General features: G+C 41.8%; 1 protein-coding gene across 1 annotated transcript in view; it reads right to left on the bottom strand.

The window, feature by feature from the left end:
• Nucleotides 1–6: 6 nt before the first annotated feature.
• The window catches only part of LOC138957334 (cell death abnormality protein 1-like), a gene marked incomplete at its 5' end in the record, with an annotated part of 60,449 nt that continues 44,932 nt past the window's right edge, over nucleotides 7–15,523 (bottom strand). Inside the window, 4 exons of the mRNA XM_070328459.1 lie at nucleotides 7–196; nucleotides 6,690–6,791; nucleotides 9,924–10,079; nucleotides 14,980–15,138. Coding sequence (XP_070184560.1) covers nucleotides 108–196; nucleotides 6,690–6,791; nucleotides 9,924–10,079; nucleotides 14,980–15,138 — 506 coding nt within the window. The remainder of the gene's footprint in view (nucleotides 197–6,689; nucleotides 6,792–9,923; nucleotides 10,080–14,979; nucleotides 15,139–15,523) is intronic.

Genomic DNA, 15,523 nt, shown 5'->3' with positions numbered 1-15,523 from the left:
ACGTTCAATCTCAATGTCCAAGGGCGATGCTCAAGTCGAAGTTCCAAATCTGTTGTCATCGTAGGGCTTTTATGGGGGGAGTGGGGAGGGGTACGTCTTCCGACAAGTCAGTGAAGCGTGAGGATGTGACCGGAAACAGCGACCAGCATGACTGTCAAGGCCGACGCGATCACCGTGATAGCTCCGCTTTTCTTACCTGTTGGACAGAACGAATTGTGTGATTTATCTTTATCAGCCCACCCTGAATTACAGTACATAATTATGTTATCATGTACATTCAGACAGAGTTGTATTAGTACATGTAGTAGTAGTGACCAATAAGCCTTTTTTACTCATGTCAATGCACGTGCATCCCGAGAGTTATGTCACAGAGAGAGAGAGAGAGAGAGAGAGAGAGAGAGAGAGAGAGAGAGAGAGAGAGAGAGAGAGAGAGAGAGAGAGAGAGAGAGAGAGAGAGAGAGAGAGAGAGTGTCTGTGCAAATAAAATTATGTCTGCTTGTCTGTACGCCTGTCTTGTGTGTGTTCGTAGGCCTATATACGTGGCTGTCTTTGTAAAAGCGACTATTGCACAGATTTTGATAGGTTTGGAAATTGCATGCAATAGCCTACTTCTTATGTTAAAGTTAGCTTCGCTACGGGGTACCGTCGCTACGAGATCATACAAATAACTTTGACCAGTGCAATACATTCAACTTGTATTGTAATTCAATCAAGTTGGCGTTTTAATGAAACAGATCCTGTGATTGGTCAGAATGCCCCAACTCATTAAACATTACCGGTCATTAAATAAAGCTTAAACAATGACCACGAGTTGATTACTGGAAAATAAACCACGAGTGGGTATTTGCAGCCGCTTGGTAATTCACGAGTGTGCGGAGCACACGAGTGAATTACCAAGCGGCTGCAAATACCCACGAGTGGTTTATTTTCCAGTAATCAACGAGTTGTCGTCATTGTTTAAGCTATTTATACAACGAACAACACGGGTCGAACATGCAGTCATGCAGACGACATTTTGTAGGCAATTTCATTTCAGCCTAATCACTCAGAGTGTCAAATGCGCGTCATTCAAATAGTCCCTATTCTTTTACTTTATTCTTAGTCTCCGACTCGTCGGCATTATACTTGTCTCGTCTAAATATCGGACCCTATTGCTACGATTAAAACACAATAGCGTTTATATGGCTATTCTGACATTACATTCTGTGTTAAAATCATGTTTTTGTCAGCAACAAGGACCAGAATGGTCCATGTCGTTGATTGCAGACGACGGTTCCCTTTCCGCATGAAGCCACGGAAATAACCGAACATTGAAAAACCCACGGACATGTATTACGGAGAAAACTCGGGATAACCGGATTGTCGTGTTTTTCCTTTCGTCACTCTCAGTCGCAAAGGAGACACAACGATTTGTGTAGGTTCTGTAGATTTATTAACAGCTGGAACAACGGTGACAATATCTCTCAGCACAGTGTAAGAAAGAACAAGTGCAAGACTGGTAAAGAACAACAATACGTGTGCGCAGCCCTACTTATATAGTTAATGGACATACGAGAATATTCGGGAAACATCGACACTAATCTGGTTAGATCTACACAGTTCCGTCTGTTCGATGAGCGTCTACGCTTACGTCATGAGTGACTGCGCACTTAATCAAAGTAAGTTCTATAATGTTCTATATCCTTCCATTCGATTCCAGTGGTATCTAGCGATCTCCACAACACCTCCCCACTTAAACTGATGCTACTCCTCAAGCATCAACAGCAAAGTCTCTCTGTGGGTTTGCGTGTTCTCTTTGACCGTCTTGGATTGTCTGGTCCATACTCTGGAACGGATGGAGTACCTTTGGGTTTGGTCTGTCTCCGAGTTTGTGGCACAGTTTCCAAGATCTCCATGGGGTGATCTGTTACAAGTTCAGAAACAGTGTCCACTTCCTCACCAGGTTCATTGTCTTCCTCAGTGGTGTAGCGTGGCTGTAGCTGTTCCCAGTGTCGTCTCCATACTGGACCATGAGGAATGACCATGACGTTGAAGTAGCGAGTACCCAGAGACTTCTTGATGACTGCTGGTACCCATCGGGGTTGTTTGTCTCGGCGAGGTCCATGGTACAGAGCATACACAGGATCTCCGGCCTTGTACTGTCTGGTTACCTTGACGACAGCTTTCAAGTCTGGAGTCATCTGAGACTTGGATGCCTCCTTGTGGATTTGGCTGTAGTTCCTTTCTGCAGCCGTGAGAGTCTTGGACACGTTGGCGATTGGGCGCTCGCTTCCATCTGGATAGCGATGAAATACTACTGCTCCAATTCCAACGTTGGACGCGTCACAAGCTAGTCCCAAAGTCTTGTTTGGATCGAAGTGTACCAGAACTTGATCCGAGGAAAGCACATTTTTCAACTGTTCAAATGCTGCCTGTTCCTCATCTCCCCACTTCCAGGGGTTCGCCTTCTTCGTCAGGCGGTAGAGCGGCTCTGCCATGCTGGCCAGGTTAGGGATGAACTTCCCGTAAAACTGAACTGAGCCCAAGAAAGACTTCAAGCTTGAGACGTCCGTAGGGGCTGGCATTTTCAAAACTGCCTCGACCTTCGATCCTTTAGAGATCCCTTCGGCCGATAAGGTATGTCCAAGGTATTCCACACTGGCTTGTGCGAACTCGCACTTTTCACGACGACATCTGAGTCCTTTGTCGTTCAGACGAGTGAGCAAACGTTCCAGATTGCTCAGGTGGTCGTTGGCGTCCTTCCCGCTGACGAGTATATCATCTTGGAAGACGGCAACACCAGGTAGATCACAGGTCAGGTTTTCCATGATCTCTTGAAAGTAACCAGGTGCTGACTTTATCCCGAAAGGAAGTCGTTGCTGCAGGAGTACCCCACGGTGAGTGCTGAGGGCTAGCCTGCGTTGACTCTCTGGTGCCAGCTTGATCTGGTTGTAGGCATCAGCTAGATCGATCTTGGTGTATCCGAATCCACCTCCTAGCTTCTGCATCAGTTCCTCTGGGAGTGGCAATGGATGACGGTGATCTTCAAGCTGATCATTGATGCCCACTGAGTAGTCACCACAGATCCGTAGCTTGGGCTTCAGGGTGCCCGAGGTTTGTGCCTTACGAATTGGTACCACTGGCGTTCCGTATTCGTTGAACTGGACTGGCTTCCAGACTCCTTTGGCGATGCCTTCTTCGTAGCCTTTGGCGAGGTCATCACGAAGAGCGAAAGGTACCGGACGTGCCTTGTGAAAAACCGGCTTCGCATCAGACTTGAACTTCACGTCCAGTTCGAAGTCCTTGAGACATCCCAATTCTTGTTTGAAGAGATTTGGGAATTTATCAGACAGTCTGTGACAATCTCGTTGCAGGGCAGCATAAGGCGCGTTGGAGGTCGCTGGATGCGTAGGTTTTGCACCCTCACTCTTTGCGTGACTCTCTATGCTCCTCAGTCCTAGAGCATTGTCCACAGAAATTCCCAGAGTCTGGATTGCGTTGCGTCCTAGCAGATTCAGATGAGGGATCTTGGTGACGATGTACGGAATTGAGCTTTGCTTACCAGTCACTGGATCCTTGGTTTGGCCCATGAAAGTTCCCAGCACGGGCAGGTCGTGCTTGCTGGCAGACTCGTAACGATGTGTGACGTCATCCAGCTTCGGTTTTCCTAGTTGTCTCCAGACCGGAAGAGAAACAAAATTTCCCGTAGTTGCGGTGTCCAGTTCCATGGTGAACTGTCGGTCCTGGATTGTTATGGGTACATCCAACCTAGGAGTATCTTGGGGAACTTCACCGAGGATCGCGTTGACAAGCTCTGCTTTCGTGACTCTCTTCACGGAAGCCTGGGAATGTCGTTCCCGATTCTGATGTTGCTTTTTTCTACAGACAGCTTCCAAATGTCCTGTGACGTCACAGTATCGGCATTTGGCTTCTTTGTAGGGGCAGTCTGTTGCTTTGTGGGCCTTTCCACATCGGTAGCACTTCCTGTCTGTGGAATTAGACTGCTTGTGGTTCTTTCGTGGACCCGTAGTCTTGTTCTGGTGGACCTTGTTGACTGGCATGGTCTTGGAACCGTAGACAGTTTCCTTGGCAACCTTCGCTGCGTCTTCAGTCTCAATCGCGACTTGGACAGCACGTGCGAAATCCAGCTCTGTGTCCTTGATCTTGAATAGAGCCTTTAAGACAGCCTCATTGTTGACAGAACATATGAATCTCTGTCTCAGAGCTTCGTCTTGTGGGTTTTTGATCGAAGGAAAGTCACAGGTAGCGGCGTCTTGGCGTATGCGCGCTGCTAACTCCTGGAGAGTTTCGCCTGGCTTCCGTTTCATGTCACTCCAGAACTTGAAACGTTCTCGCACTATGAAGAGTTTTGGGTCGAACTGTTCTTTCATGAATTTGACAATTTCGTCCATTGTCAAACTGTTGATGTCCTTGGGCGGATTTTGCTGAGTAGCCAGATTTGCCAGTTGTTTGTAGACCGTAGCAGTCTGATTCGTCAAGAAAACTTGAGCCTTGCGCTGCTCCGGCACGGAGTTGGCGATCACAAACGTGCAAAATCTTGACCAGTAGTCAGGCCACAGTTCCGATGTTGCATCAAACGCAACAAAAGATGGGATTGCAGCTGCCTGTGTAGTAATGGGAAAACGTAGATTCGAAGCACTCGGATCGTCGTAGCTTTCCTCCCTGGCAGAAGCTGCGGCACCACTGAACACTTTCATCATCATCTCCATCTGGTGCATTTGTTGCTCCATATCTTCCTTGTGCTGGCGTTGCTGTTGCTCCAACTGCTCCCTTAGAAGCGTTATTAGCTGCTCTGTTTCCGTCATTTTGCAGTAATAAGTCACTCCGAATAGACAAGGGAAGTAACTGTCGGCGACGCCAGTTGTCGTGTTTTTCCTTTCGTCACTCTCAGTCGCAAAGGAGACACAACGATTTGTGTAGGTTCTGTAGATTTATTAACAGCTGGAACAACGGTGACAATATCTCTCAGCACAGTGTAAGAAAGAACAAGTGCAAGACTGGTAAAGAACAACAATACGTGTGCGCAGCCCTACTTATATAGTTAATGGACATACGAGAATATTCGGGAAACATCGACACTAATCTGGTTAGATCTACACAGTTCCGTCTGTTCGATGAGCGTCTACGCTTACGTCATGAGTGACTGCGCACTTAATCAAAGTAAGTTCTATAATGTTCTATATCCTTCCATTCGATTCCAGTGGTATCTAGCGATCTCCACAACACGGATGTTTAGCATTACGTCAATATGCTAGGAATCATATGACGTCATGACGTATCATGCTTGCCTACGTAGATTGTATGTTCGAAAGTCTGACTTCTGTTGTGAATTCGCGTGGTGAAGACTGCGGTAAATCTGTAGATGATAAGAGAACAAGGATTGTCTCAGAAGAAACGACTAAATGTTTCAGACCGGTAACTTCATTTCAACATTGCACTAAAGAATGGACGTTCTATGTGACAGGAGAGTTTGCTGATTTTGTGTTAAACATTGGAGAGATCGTCTGCTAGAATCAGAGATAGGTCGCTTCAGATTGCAGCTTCTGGAAATTTGCAAGGTTGGTTGCCTGTTAAAGAACTGGATTTTACACGTAATGTATGTCATGTACAGTAAGCAACAACAAAAACACACACAAAGCAAATGGCATCGTCTGTCGGCTAGTCACAGAAACAAACCTGGCGAGGTATGCAGTGTACTTTATACACGTCAGCCATTGTTGTTACAGTTTTGAGTCAACGTTGTATTCTTCCGCAACAGGGTCCAATCGTCTGGGTTTCAAATGATGTCATGTTCTAAAAATAAATTCTACTATTGATTATTTTTTAGCCCTCTTTATTCTTACTTCGAATAATCCACGTGTGATTTTGGTGTAATCAAAGTAGTTCGTTCTAATTTCTCACTTGTCTAAAAATAATCAACTAGATTTAATCCACCCCTCGGTTGCATTAGAGGAGTTGTATAATTGTCGATAACCACTCGCTAAAAAAGCCATTAACCACCTGCTGGCGAGGCGCATTGATACAACCTCAACTAGTCTCGGTTAGCTTTGAGGGTCATTTTACAAGTAGGAAATATGAAGGCCAACGAAATACCGAGACCATAAGGTATGCGAAGTGATGACGTCGAATACGTGACGTAAATTGATGCATGAATTCTTCCGGACTACGTCAGTCAATTCCAAAGATCGCTTTTGTGATGAAAAGAATTTGTTTTAGAGTTTGCTGTCCAGAAACCCGCCAAAAAAGAAGGGAAAATGTATGTGAAAGAAAACAAAACAGGAGCAGAGTGATAAGATGGGAATACAGAGACATATTTCTTGGGACTTGACCCTTGCAGGTAGGTGGACTAAAACTAGTGTGTGAACAGAACAGAACCAATTCTGTATGTTTACCATTGCTCCCTCATTTTCTTTGTTACTACATTTTCAGGCTAACGATAGCACTGACCTCTGGATTAATAACGATATCAATTTGAATTACATTTCTATGGACCACCCTGTATTAAGCATTCATGTATCCACTCGTCAACCTATTCATCGCTTACGCAAGGAAAGTTCCAAAAATTCAATCAATCCTCTTGCAAATACCAACGGCTACAGACACAGACACACACACACACACACACACACACATACATACACTTACACACACACACACACACACACACACACACACACACGGTTGCTTACTGCATAACTTTGCTCCAGTTCCCGTGCACAGGGCGTCGGAGTCGGCGCAGGTTCCCCTATCCGCTCCTGAGCATCCTCCATTCAGCTTACCAGCTGCGGGCACTGTGTAAACAGACGGCCAACTACAACGTCAAAATTAATTTGCTAAAGGTTGGACAGATGTCACTGTTTTGCGGATTCGTCGAGGTAAATGCGCTCATAACTTCTGAAATATCTGCATGAATTATACAACATTCCTGAAATGTAAGCTCAATTTCCAGACACATTTTCCCATCCAATTCGATTAAAAAAAAAAGTATATCTCCTTTCAATTGTGAATTTATTTAGGTATCTGTCTTATTTTGCAGGAAGAGGTAGTGATAGTGACTAGAAATCAAACTGAAATCAAGTGCAGTGCGCAGGCTACACTAAAGTGCAGACGAGCGAATCTTGGATCTAAGTTATCAAGGGGGACATGCACACTTTTGTAGTAAGAAAATTACGCGTGATAAGCATAACATTTTATGGCTGGTTATTTAAAGTCATCTACGTACGAATTTGTTACTGTGAAAAGTATATTTCCGTGACAAATAAAGGTACTATTAATATTAAAGTGTGGTGCAAATCACAGGGCCTGTTTACACGAAAAGCAAGCCTATCTGACACGCAGTTAGTTATTACATTCACGGCTGGGTGCAGGCATGCATTATAAAGCCTCGTGACGACGGTTTTTTGAAAGGGCCAAACAGCTGGTATATAATAATATAGTACGCTCCAACTTTATTTTGTTCATGTTGTCAGAAATCAGTGAATTTGTCAATGGAATAAACACTAAGAAGGTCGGCTGTTGCCCAAGGAGATCAGTGAAGCGGAATGTGGAAATACCAGAAAACGATCTTCAGAAAGCAAAAATGATCTTTAGATACTAAACTCGACCAACAAATTAGTACACCCATTTTCATACCTAAACTAAAACATTCATTCCAGTGTCAATTCATTTAAAGTAAGGAAACCCCATGGAAATTAACCAAAAATTGTTGATAGGTGTGTTTTGGGGTTTTGACACTTTGACACACTTTGATCTATGTTCTTTCAGTTGAGCATAACCAACATGTGAATTGTTGGCAAAAAAGGCACTTTTTTGTTTAACTTGTTGTTGTTGTACTGATTGCTTTGAAGTCATTTTTGGCCTCATTATATATTCATTATTTTCAAATCGCCATAACTTTCGTTTAAAACCACTTTGAAAGATGATTCAAGTATCAACATGTAGATCTACAAACGCTGCTTGTGTTCTTCTGCTGTCGCCCGAAAGTGGGTAACCTTGTTTTTGATTGGCTGATGTGTAAAGGGTATGAAGCCACACTTGCAGAACAGAGTGTCTTATATAGTACATTTGCGGGCTGAATCTAAATATGCCATTTGCATATCTTGTACATTTTTGAAATCTCAAAACTTGTTGTGCTACAATTACAGTAGTTCGGTATTGAGTAGGTCTAAACAGTGTTCGCAGCGTCAAGTTTACAGATTGCTATGTTTGCTCTCAGAAGACACAACACAGATTTCTCGGGAATCTACATGCCGCCATCTCCCCAAGCGAAAAGTTGGACAAATCACAAGAAGAAAATAACAAAGTAACACAAACAGTTGCTGATGCTAGTTTTGAGCAAGCTGATGACGAGGTGATAAGGATCTGAGTGTTGTGCGATGACAATAATTATGCTATCTGTCACTACAAATACACCACCGTTAACTTACGTTCAACTTCAAGCGCGATTTTCTTACAATCACGTTTTTCGGAGCATGCGTTGCGGTTACATGAATATTTTCAAAACTATTCAACCGATTGTCATAACATTTGGCACGATGTTTGTTCAAGTATTGTTTTACATAAGAATTCTGAAGACATTTGTCATTTTTGTGCATTTGTCCAAAAGCTGGAGGAACAAAACGTAGAGGAGTCATTTTTTGAAACTTCAGCCAAATGTGATGACAATCGGAGGAATAGTTTTGATCACATGTGTCTAACGCTACTCCGACCATTAACGTTGGCGCCACAACACTAGGTCCTACAAATCAGATGTTATGAAATTGTTTTTGCAGATATCATAACGAAATTTGCACCCTATATTCCTTATTAATTCCGGTATGTACCGTGCACATTTTGTGTACATCGGTTTGTATTCTAGTGTGTAGCGCCCAAGTAAAGTTACTTCCAAAATCGACCTGGCAAAAACTGAAGGTACCAATTAAAGAATCGACAAATATTCAGAATAAGCTTATTAACTATTACATACGTGGAGAAAGTCGAATCAATTATATATCCATAAAAGATTGTTTTGTTTTGATATCTTGCGTATTTCTTGTGTTATGTCATTCCTACTGATGCAGTTGTTGACCGCACGAGAGATCAAAATGGGGAGGTCATTTCGTTAATTTTGAGGGGTTCCATGACAAAAAGCGCTGTATTTCAGGCAGACCCAAAGGATTGCTTCAAAACTTTCTGAATCTCATGCCTCTATACAAGACGTACTTCGGGTACAATTTTAAATAATTACAGATATTTGTTGAGATACATCTCAAAAATCCACGACTTCGCATGCATACATACCAATGATTGTTGCAAGTGTTGCTAAAGTTGCACTTGAGTATGACCACTAGCGGAAATTTGCTAGTCATGTAAACACATAACAAAAACGCAATAACCTCCCCTTTTCGACCGCTCATGCGATCGACACCTGTATCAGTAGGAATGACATAACACAAGAAAGACGCAAGACAGCGAAATACAACAACCTGATCTGCATAGATAAATGATTCGGCTTTCGCCTCGTATGTCAAAGTTGCTAAGTTGGGCTTGTTCTGAATTTTCGTGGATTTTTTAATTGGTACCTTCCTTTTTTGTCAGGTCGATTTAGGGGTACCCTTATGAAGGGGGCGGTCACGTGACCCCTGTTCAATGAATTTTTGATGAGAAAGGTGTGCCAGATAGCCAAGTGGAGGACCTTTAATGACATTGAAAATGTGAATAAATTGACACGGGAATGAAGGCTTTAATTTGGGTACGAAAATGGGTGGGTGCAATAATATTTTAGTTTTATAATTTGTTTTTTATCGACATGGCACGGTTATTTACAGTTTGACATACTTTCAGTAGTGAATAAATAGTAGCGTACACGACTTGTTTAAAACAAGCCTCTCTTGCCGTTTGCAGAATTATGTACAGCTAACTATGTCGTTAACTTCGCGTCTTACCGCAGTCCCCACCAGTGACCCCATAGTAGCCATCTTTGCAGGCACACGTTAAGTTGCTGCACTCCAGATTCGTGGTTGCTGGCGGTCCACATGAAGTGGCGTCTGCTGCGTTGGCGGTGGTGCATACCCTGCCCACTTTCTGTTGTGCAATGGCAGCTGAAAGCGATCGCAACAACAAAAGTAACGAATATTTGTCAGATTGTATAAAACGTCGTCTCCGCTAATTTGCTTTCTTATATCTGTCTTTACGTTAATTAATTATCCTATTGGAACGTCGGATTCACCAAACAACACTACCACTAGTCAGCGTTACTGCAAAATAAGACGATGACAAGACTTTACAATTCCATGCCCGCGTCACATATGACATCACGAGTATATTTTGTCATTCTATTGAATGTGTTATTTTCTTGCTGGGGGCAGGGAAGAGTGTGGGGGGGGGGGGGGTGTTGGGGCGCTGGCGTGGACGGGAATCAGAGAGCAGGGCAACGTTGGACACAGGAGTATGGATATCCATGATACTGAAAACAAAGCAAGGACAAGGTCCGTCGATTAAACGAATAAATCCTCTATTTTTTCCAGCTATCTTGCCTGGTAATGATACTTTGGTACGCTGAACAATGAATCCCTTTGGATGTAAAAAAAAAAAAAAAAAAAAAAAAGCGCGATTTGATACCTTTCTTATTTGGTAATGATACCGAAACACCGCATTTAGTCAATTAACATTAACATTTAAAGGGAAGTCAGGTAACACATTTGACAAAGTATCAACACAGGTATTCGTGTCATTTGATTTCTTTCTTAAACGCCTGTGCAACATTGCAGAAAGCATTCTTTTAATGAAGATACGTCTTTGCATACATAGTCAAACAATTACAAAAAAACTGAAAAAAACGGCAGCCAGAGAAAAAAATCCTGCAATTGCATTATCCTTTTCTGAAACAGATTGTACACAAATTTAGATGCGTGAGAAAGGTTTAACGTATGTTATTCCCCCCTCTGCTTCTTTCTCTCTGTAAGCTTGTAGGGCTAGTTATTTTTCGGTAACTTACCCAACAACCAAAATCACTTACCCAACAACGGGCCTGAATCCTCGATAGCTCATGGGTAGAGACTGTACACATTGTGGATCTACTTTTTGCGACTCAAAAGTTCAGAACACTCTAATGTACAAAATATACATTTCTGGAGCAAACAATACAACCATGCCGCATTTAAACCAGCAACTACAGGCTTGAACACATGAATCTCAATATAAAATCCATGAGTTTGGTTGTTTTCTGAATTCAGATCTGCCGTGCACAATCGTTTATCGCCAGCAAAATTCCAAGGAAAAGTAACTCTCATATTTTGTCTAGCGACACGAGTAGTTCCCCTTCCAGATTTCGGCTGCATCGACAAGACTGCAATCCGACGGTCAGTTTTCAACAATATTTCATTTCATAAACAGATCACACGCAATCAATTGCAAACATTTAATCAACTTAAAGAATATGCAGCGGTTTCATACACTATTTTGCCCCAGAAAACTGAACTTCATACAGTTTTTAACGTTGGAACACGGGTGTAAAACTTCGTCTGCTAAAGTGCTAGTCACATTCGAGGAAAGAACATTTTCTGAGCGATACCAAAACATGAACAGAACACACACTATCTGCCTTTTCCGCCGCAGCAGAATGACAACATAACTGTGTACTTGATTTTACAACCGCGCATTAATCGATCGCCTGCGCAGGTAGACTGGTTGGGTGAATATGATTCGATCAAACTTTCGCACAAAAACTCCTCTTTTATTTGAATAACTGAAGAAAGGAGGAATAAAGAGGTTACATACCTCGTCTCAGTGATTATCAAAAATAATGGTCTCAGTTCGCGGTCATGAAAAAGCTCGCTGAAGCTCGCATTTTTCATGATCCGCTAACTTCGACCATTATTTTTGATAATCACTGAGACTCGGCATGTAACCTCTACATCTCCTGCCAAGGCCGTTCTTAACTGTAAAAACCTTTGTACGAGGATGAAAGTCGTTTGTTCATTTCAATGTTTGTAATCCTCTCAGGCACCAGGACACTTGTTCTGCATAACTCTCACTTACTCTATTACACATGCCGTATGCATTTAGAGTGCTTACTTCCCTTTGTTTACCAGATGTAGGGGAAGGGCCCCTAATATGGACCACTTTTTGTTTATTGCTGATAACTAGCTTGTTTTCGTGCAAAGAAGTTTCATTTTGTGTTTGGTAGTCCTTCTTTCTTAGGTTAACCGTTAGGCCTAATAAGAGTAAAATAGCTTTGATACACATTCAGCAAAAATTAAATACAGAAAAAATCACAAAGGGTCCATATTAGGAGCCTGGGCGCCTAATATGGACCAGTGAAGCGGCCTTCACGAATCACTGTAAAAAGCCCCCTATATTTCAAAATAACATGATACAACTTAGTGTACAAGTCAGCCTAATTAAAATATGCTCTAGATTTATCTGTTTCGGGTTGATGAGAGCATTATTTGAAGCACACCAGGAAACTAAAGAAGCTTATCAAAAACAGAGTGAAAATAAGTGAAATTATCAACTTCCACGAAAAGAAGACTTTTCGTTGCATTTTTTTTAAATCTCGAGGGCTAGTTATAGGTTATTACCAGCAAGCTTCTTAATGAATTAATGAAAATAGCCTTTAGCTTTTATTTTCTTCGATTTGTTGAAGGTGGTCCATATTAGGGGACTCGCACATACTTTGAGATTTTGCTATTATGTTTTGTTTGCAGTAGAAACTCGGGGTCAACACTGCTAAAATGTAACAATTACGGTTTTAGCTGTCATATATAGCCATTTCTGTTTGATAAAAGCTTTGGCTGTAGACAGAAACGAGTCCGTTTTAGGCGGCAAATTTAGAGTGAACGCTGCCAAAAGTGAAAAAAGAGAAAAAGCCTAACAGTTTTGAGATTTGTGTTTCTGCAACTGTTTTGACATGTGCAAGTTATCCAAAGAGGGTGAATACAGCGAATAAAACTTTTTTGAGCGCTCTAGCGCCGTTAGTTGGTGGTGGTCCATATTAGGAGCCGGTCCATATTAGGAGCCCTTCCCCTACGAGTCTTTGGTCCGCGAACCCAGTTCAGACTTACCCGCGATATCAAAAAAGTTCGGCGAACCTAAGTTTGTTCTTAATTGGACGAACTAGGTTCGGGGAGTTCGGCGAATGTCCCCGAACAAAGGATCGCTTAAGATATCTTGGAAACCTTCGCCGATCAGGGCGAACCTTTGGCTCTTCTGTCAGAGGAGGAAGAACAATGGAGACTAGTTACAACACCTCTTGATCTAAATGCAGAGGATGCGGAGTTTGTCGAATAGATATTTTCCAAATCGTTTGTGTGTGTTCATGCCACCCATTGACAGGTCATGGAGACATTCAAATTCTGATAGGTTGAGTGCAAGTAGTAGATATCGATCACGAAAGTTTTCAACCAAAGCGCTATTATGACCTAATTGCCGAATATGTTCTTAAAATGTCAACGCTGTTTGCAGTGCATAAGTGCCCCCCCCCCCCCCATACACACACACAAACGCGCGCCTCGTTTGCACATCACTATTACAAATACCATAGGTAAGAGTTGGGGAATCTTGAGTTTGGCGAAACATCCGAACCAGTTCGTCGAAATCAAGCTCAATTAAGCAAGAACCTAGTTCGCGGGTCAGTCGCCCAGTTAAGACCAGTTAAGACCAAAGAGCGGTCGAAAAAACTCATTTTGACATGGGTTATTCTCCAGAGCTGTGTACTAAAGGAAACCATGTTACGCAGTTGACATTTCTTCACTTAACTGAGACATTTTACCCATACACATTTCTTCTTCTTCTTCTGCGTTCGATGTACCCATACACATTAATTTCAATAATAAATACTTGTTCCATATTTATCCTTGGACTACAGAGAAAGAATTTGAAATACTTGCACATTTTGTTTGTCTACGTTCAGTAAAATGTAATTACAAGGGTTTCAAAGTAGAACAACTTTGTAACATGGAAACCAAAATTTGTGACATGGATTTCAATACTTAAAATTGAAGAAAAAAAAAAGAAAAAAAGATATACTTTGGTTTTGTTGCATGTCTGTATCATTATGCAACTGGACTATTAGTAAAACAAGTAAAGAGAATACATTCTAGTTGCCATTTAATATACGTTGTAATCATTTAAAGGACTGAAAATGCATGTCACAACATGATACACAACTCTGGAGAATAACCCACATGCATTTTTTAGTCCATTAAATGATGATAACGGGTTTTTTTAATGGCCACGAGAATGTATTCTTGTTATTTTTGTCAGTAATGCTCCAGTTCGATAATGATTCAGACATGCAACAAAAAACATGGTATATTTTTTGTCCTTTAAACAAAAACAATTGTTAGTGTTCAAATCCGTGTCACAAGCCTTTAGTTTCCATGTTACGAAGTTGACGTGGAATTTAATGAACGTAGACAAACAAAATGTGCGGTTATTTATAATTTGTTTATCTGCAGGCCAAGGGTATATATATGGAACCACTATTCATTAATAACATTAATTTGTATGGTTCTTCTTCTTCTTCTTCTGCGTTCGATATTTATGGCCGTCATATGTTCAGGTCGGTGACTGCCATGAAGTGCGCAGTCTTCTGCAGTTCGGCGGCGGGTCTCCAGAGCTTTGTGCCCAATTTGTATGGTTAAAATGTCTCAGTTTAGTAAAGAAATGTCAACTTCGTAACATGGTTTCCAATGGCATATATAGCTCTTGAGAATAACCAACAAACGTGACTGAGCTTTACTTTTGACGGTGCAGCTATCAGACATTTTGTCTTCGCGTTTAAACTTTTGTATAATCTGTTCGGGTGGCTGATTTTACAAGAATATGTAGCCTTTAAAAAAAAAAAAAAGATATTTCAGTAGCTATATCAAGACTTCGTTTTCTTTTTCAGAAATGAGCTTGAAGGAACTGTCCTGGCAGCTACTCATGAAGTTCTGGCGTTATTAGTGCACGACCAACTTAAAACGGGTTCGGAAAGTTTAAAATTAATGTTCTTACCACAAGTCCCTCCAACAGGCCCGGCGTAACCCGCATTACAGGTGCACGTCTTGATGCCTGAAGATGGACAGCTCAGGAAGGTTGAGGTAGGGTCCCCACACTCTCCGGAAGGGCGATCATTTGTGCAGACTTGGCCAACCTTATTATCGGCATTAGCCTCTGTAATACGATGGTGTCAATATCAGCACTTTTTAATTGACGATTGCTTATAAGCTTGCAAGGCTGGTTTTCTTGACTGATCAGATGCATGGACTGATTGACTGTATGTATCACGATGGACGGATTGATTGATTGGCCGATTGACTTGCTGATACAAAACACAGGTATAGATGCGATGTGCTTGAAAGGGAAAATCAATCGTTTTCTGAAAGAAATGTTATGTTTGACATAACTATATGTGCAGTAGTGTGCAGAAAGAAAGCAGTTTTAAGACTAGAGTTTAGATAAACTGCAATTATTGGTTGATCTTGAATTAGTATTTGTATTGCGTCAGTACAAATCAAACATGATTATTTTTCATTCTGCTTGTGTGTGTGTGTGTGTG

This window comes from Littorina saxatilis, unplaced genomic scaffold (assembly GCF_037325665.1).
Source record: "Littorina saxatilis isolate snail1 unplaced genomic scaffold, US_GU_Lsax_2.0 scaffold_842, whole genome shotgun sequence".
In the NCBI taxonomy this organism is placed as follows: Eukaryota; Metazoa; Mollusca; class Gastropoda; order Littorinimorpha; family Littorinidae; genus Littorina; species Littorina saxatilis.
The sequence above is the reverse complement of the archived record's forward strand: the minus strand, read 5'-3'. Positions and strand labels throughout refer to the sequence as shown.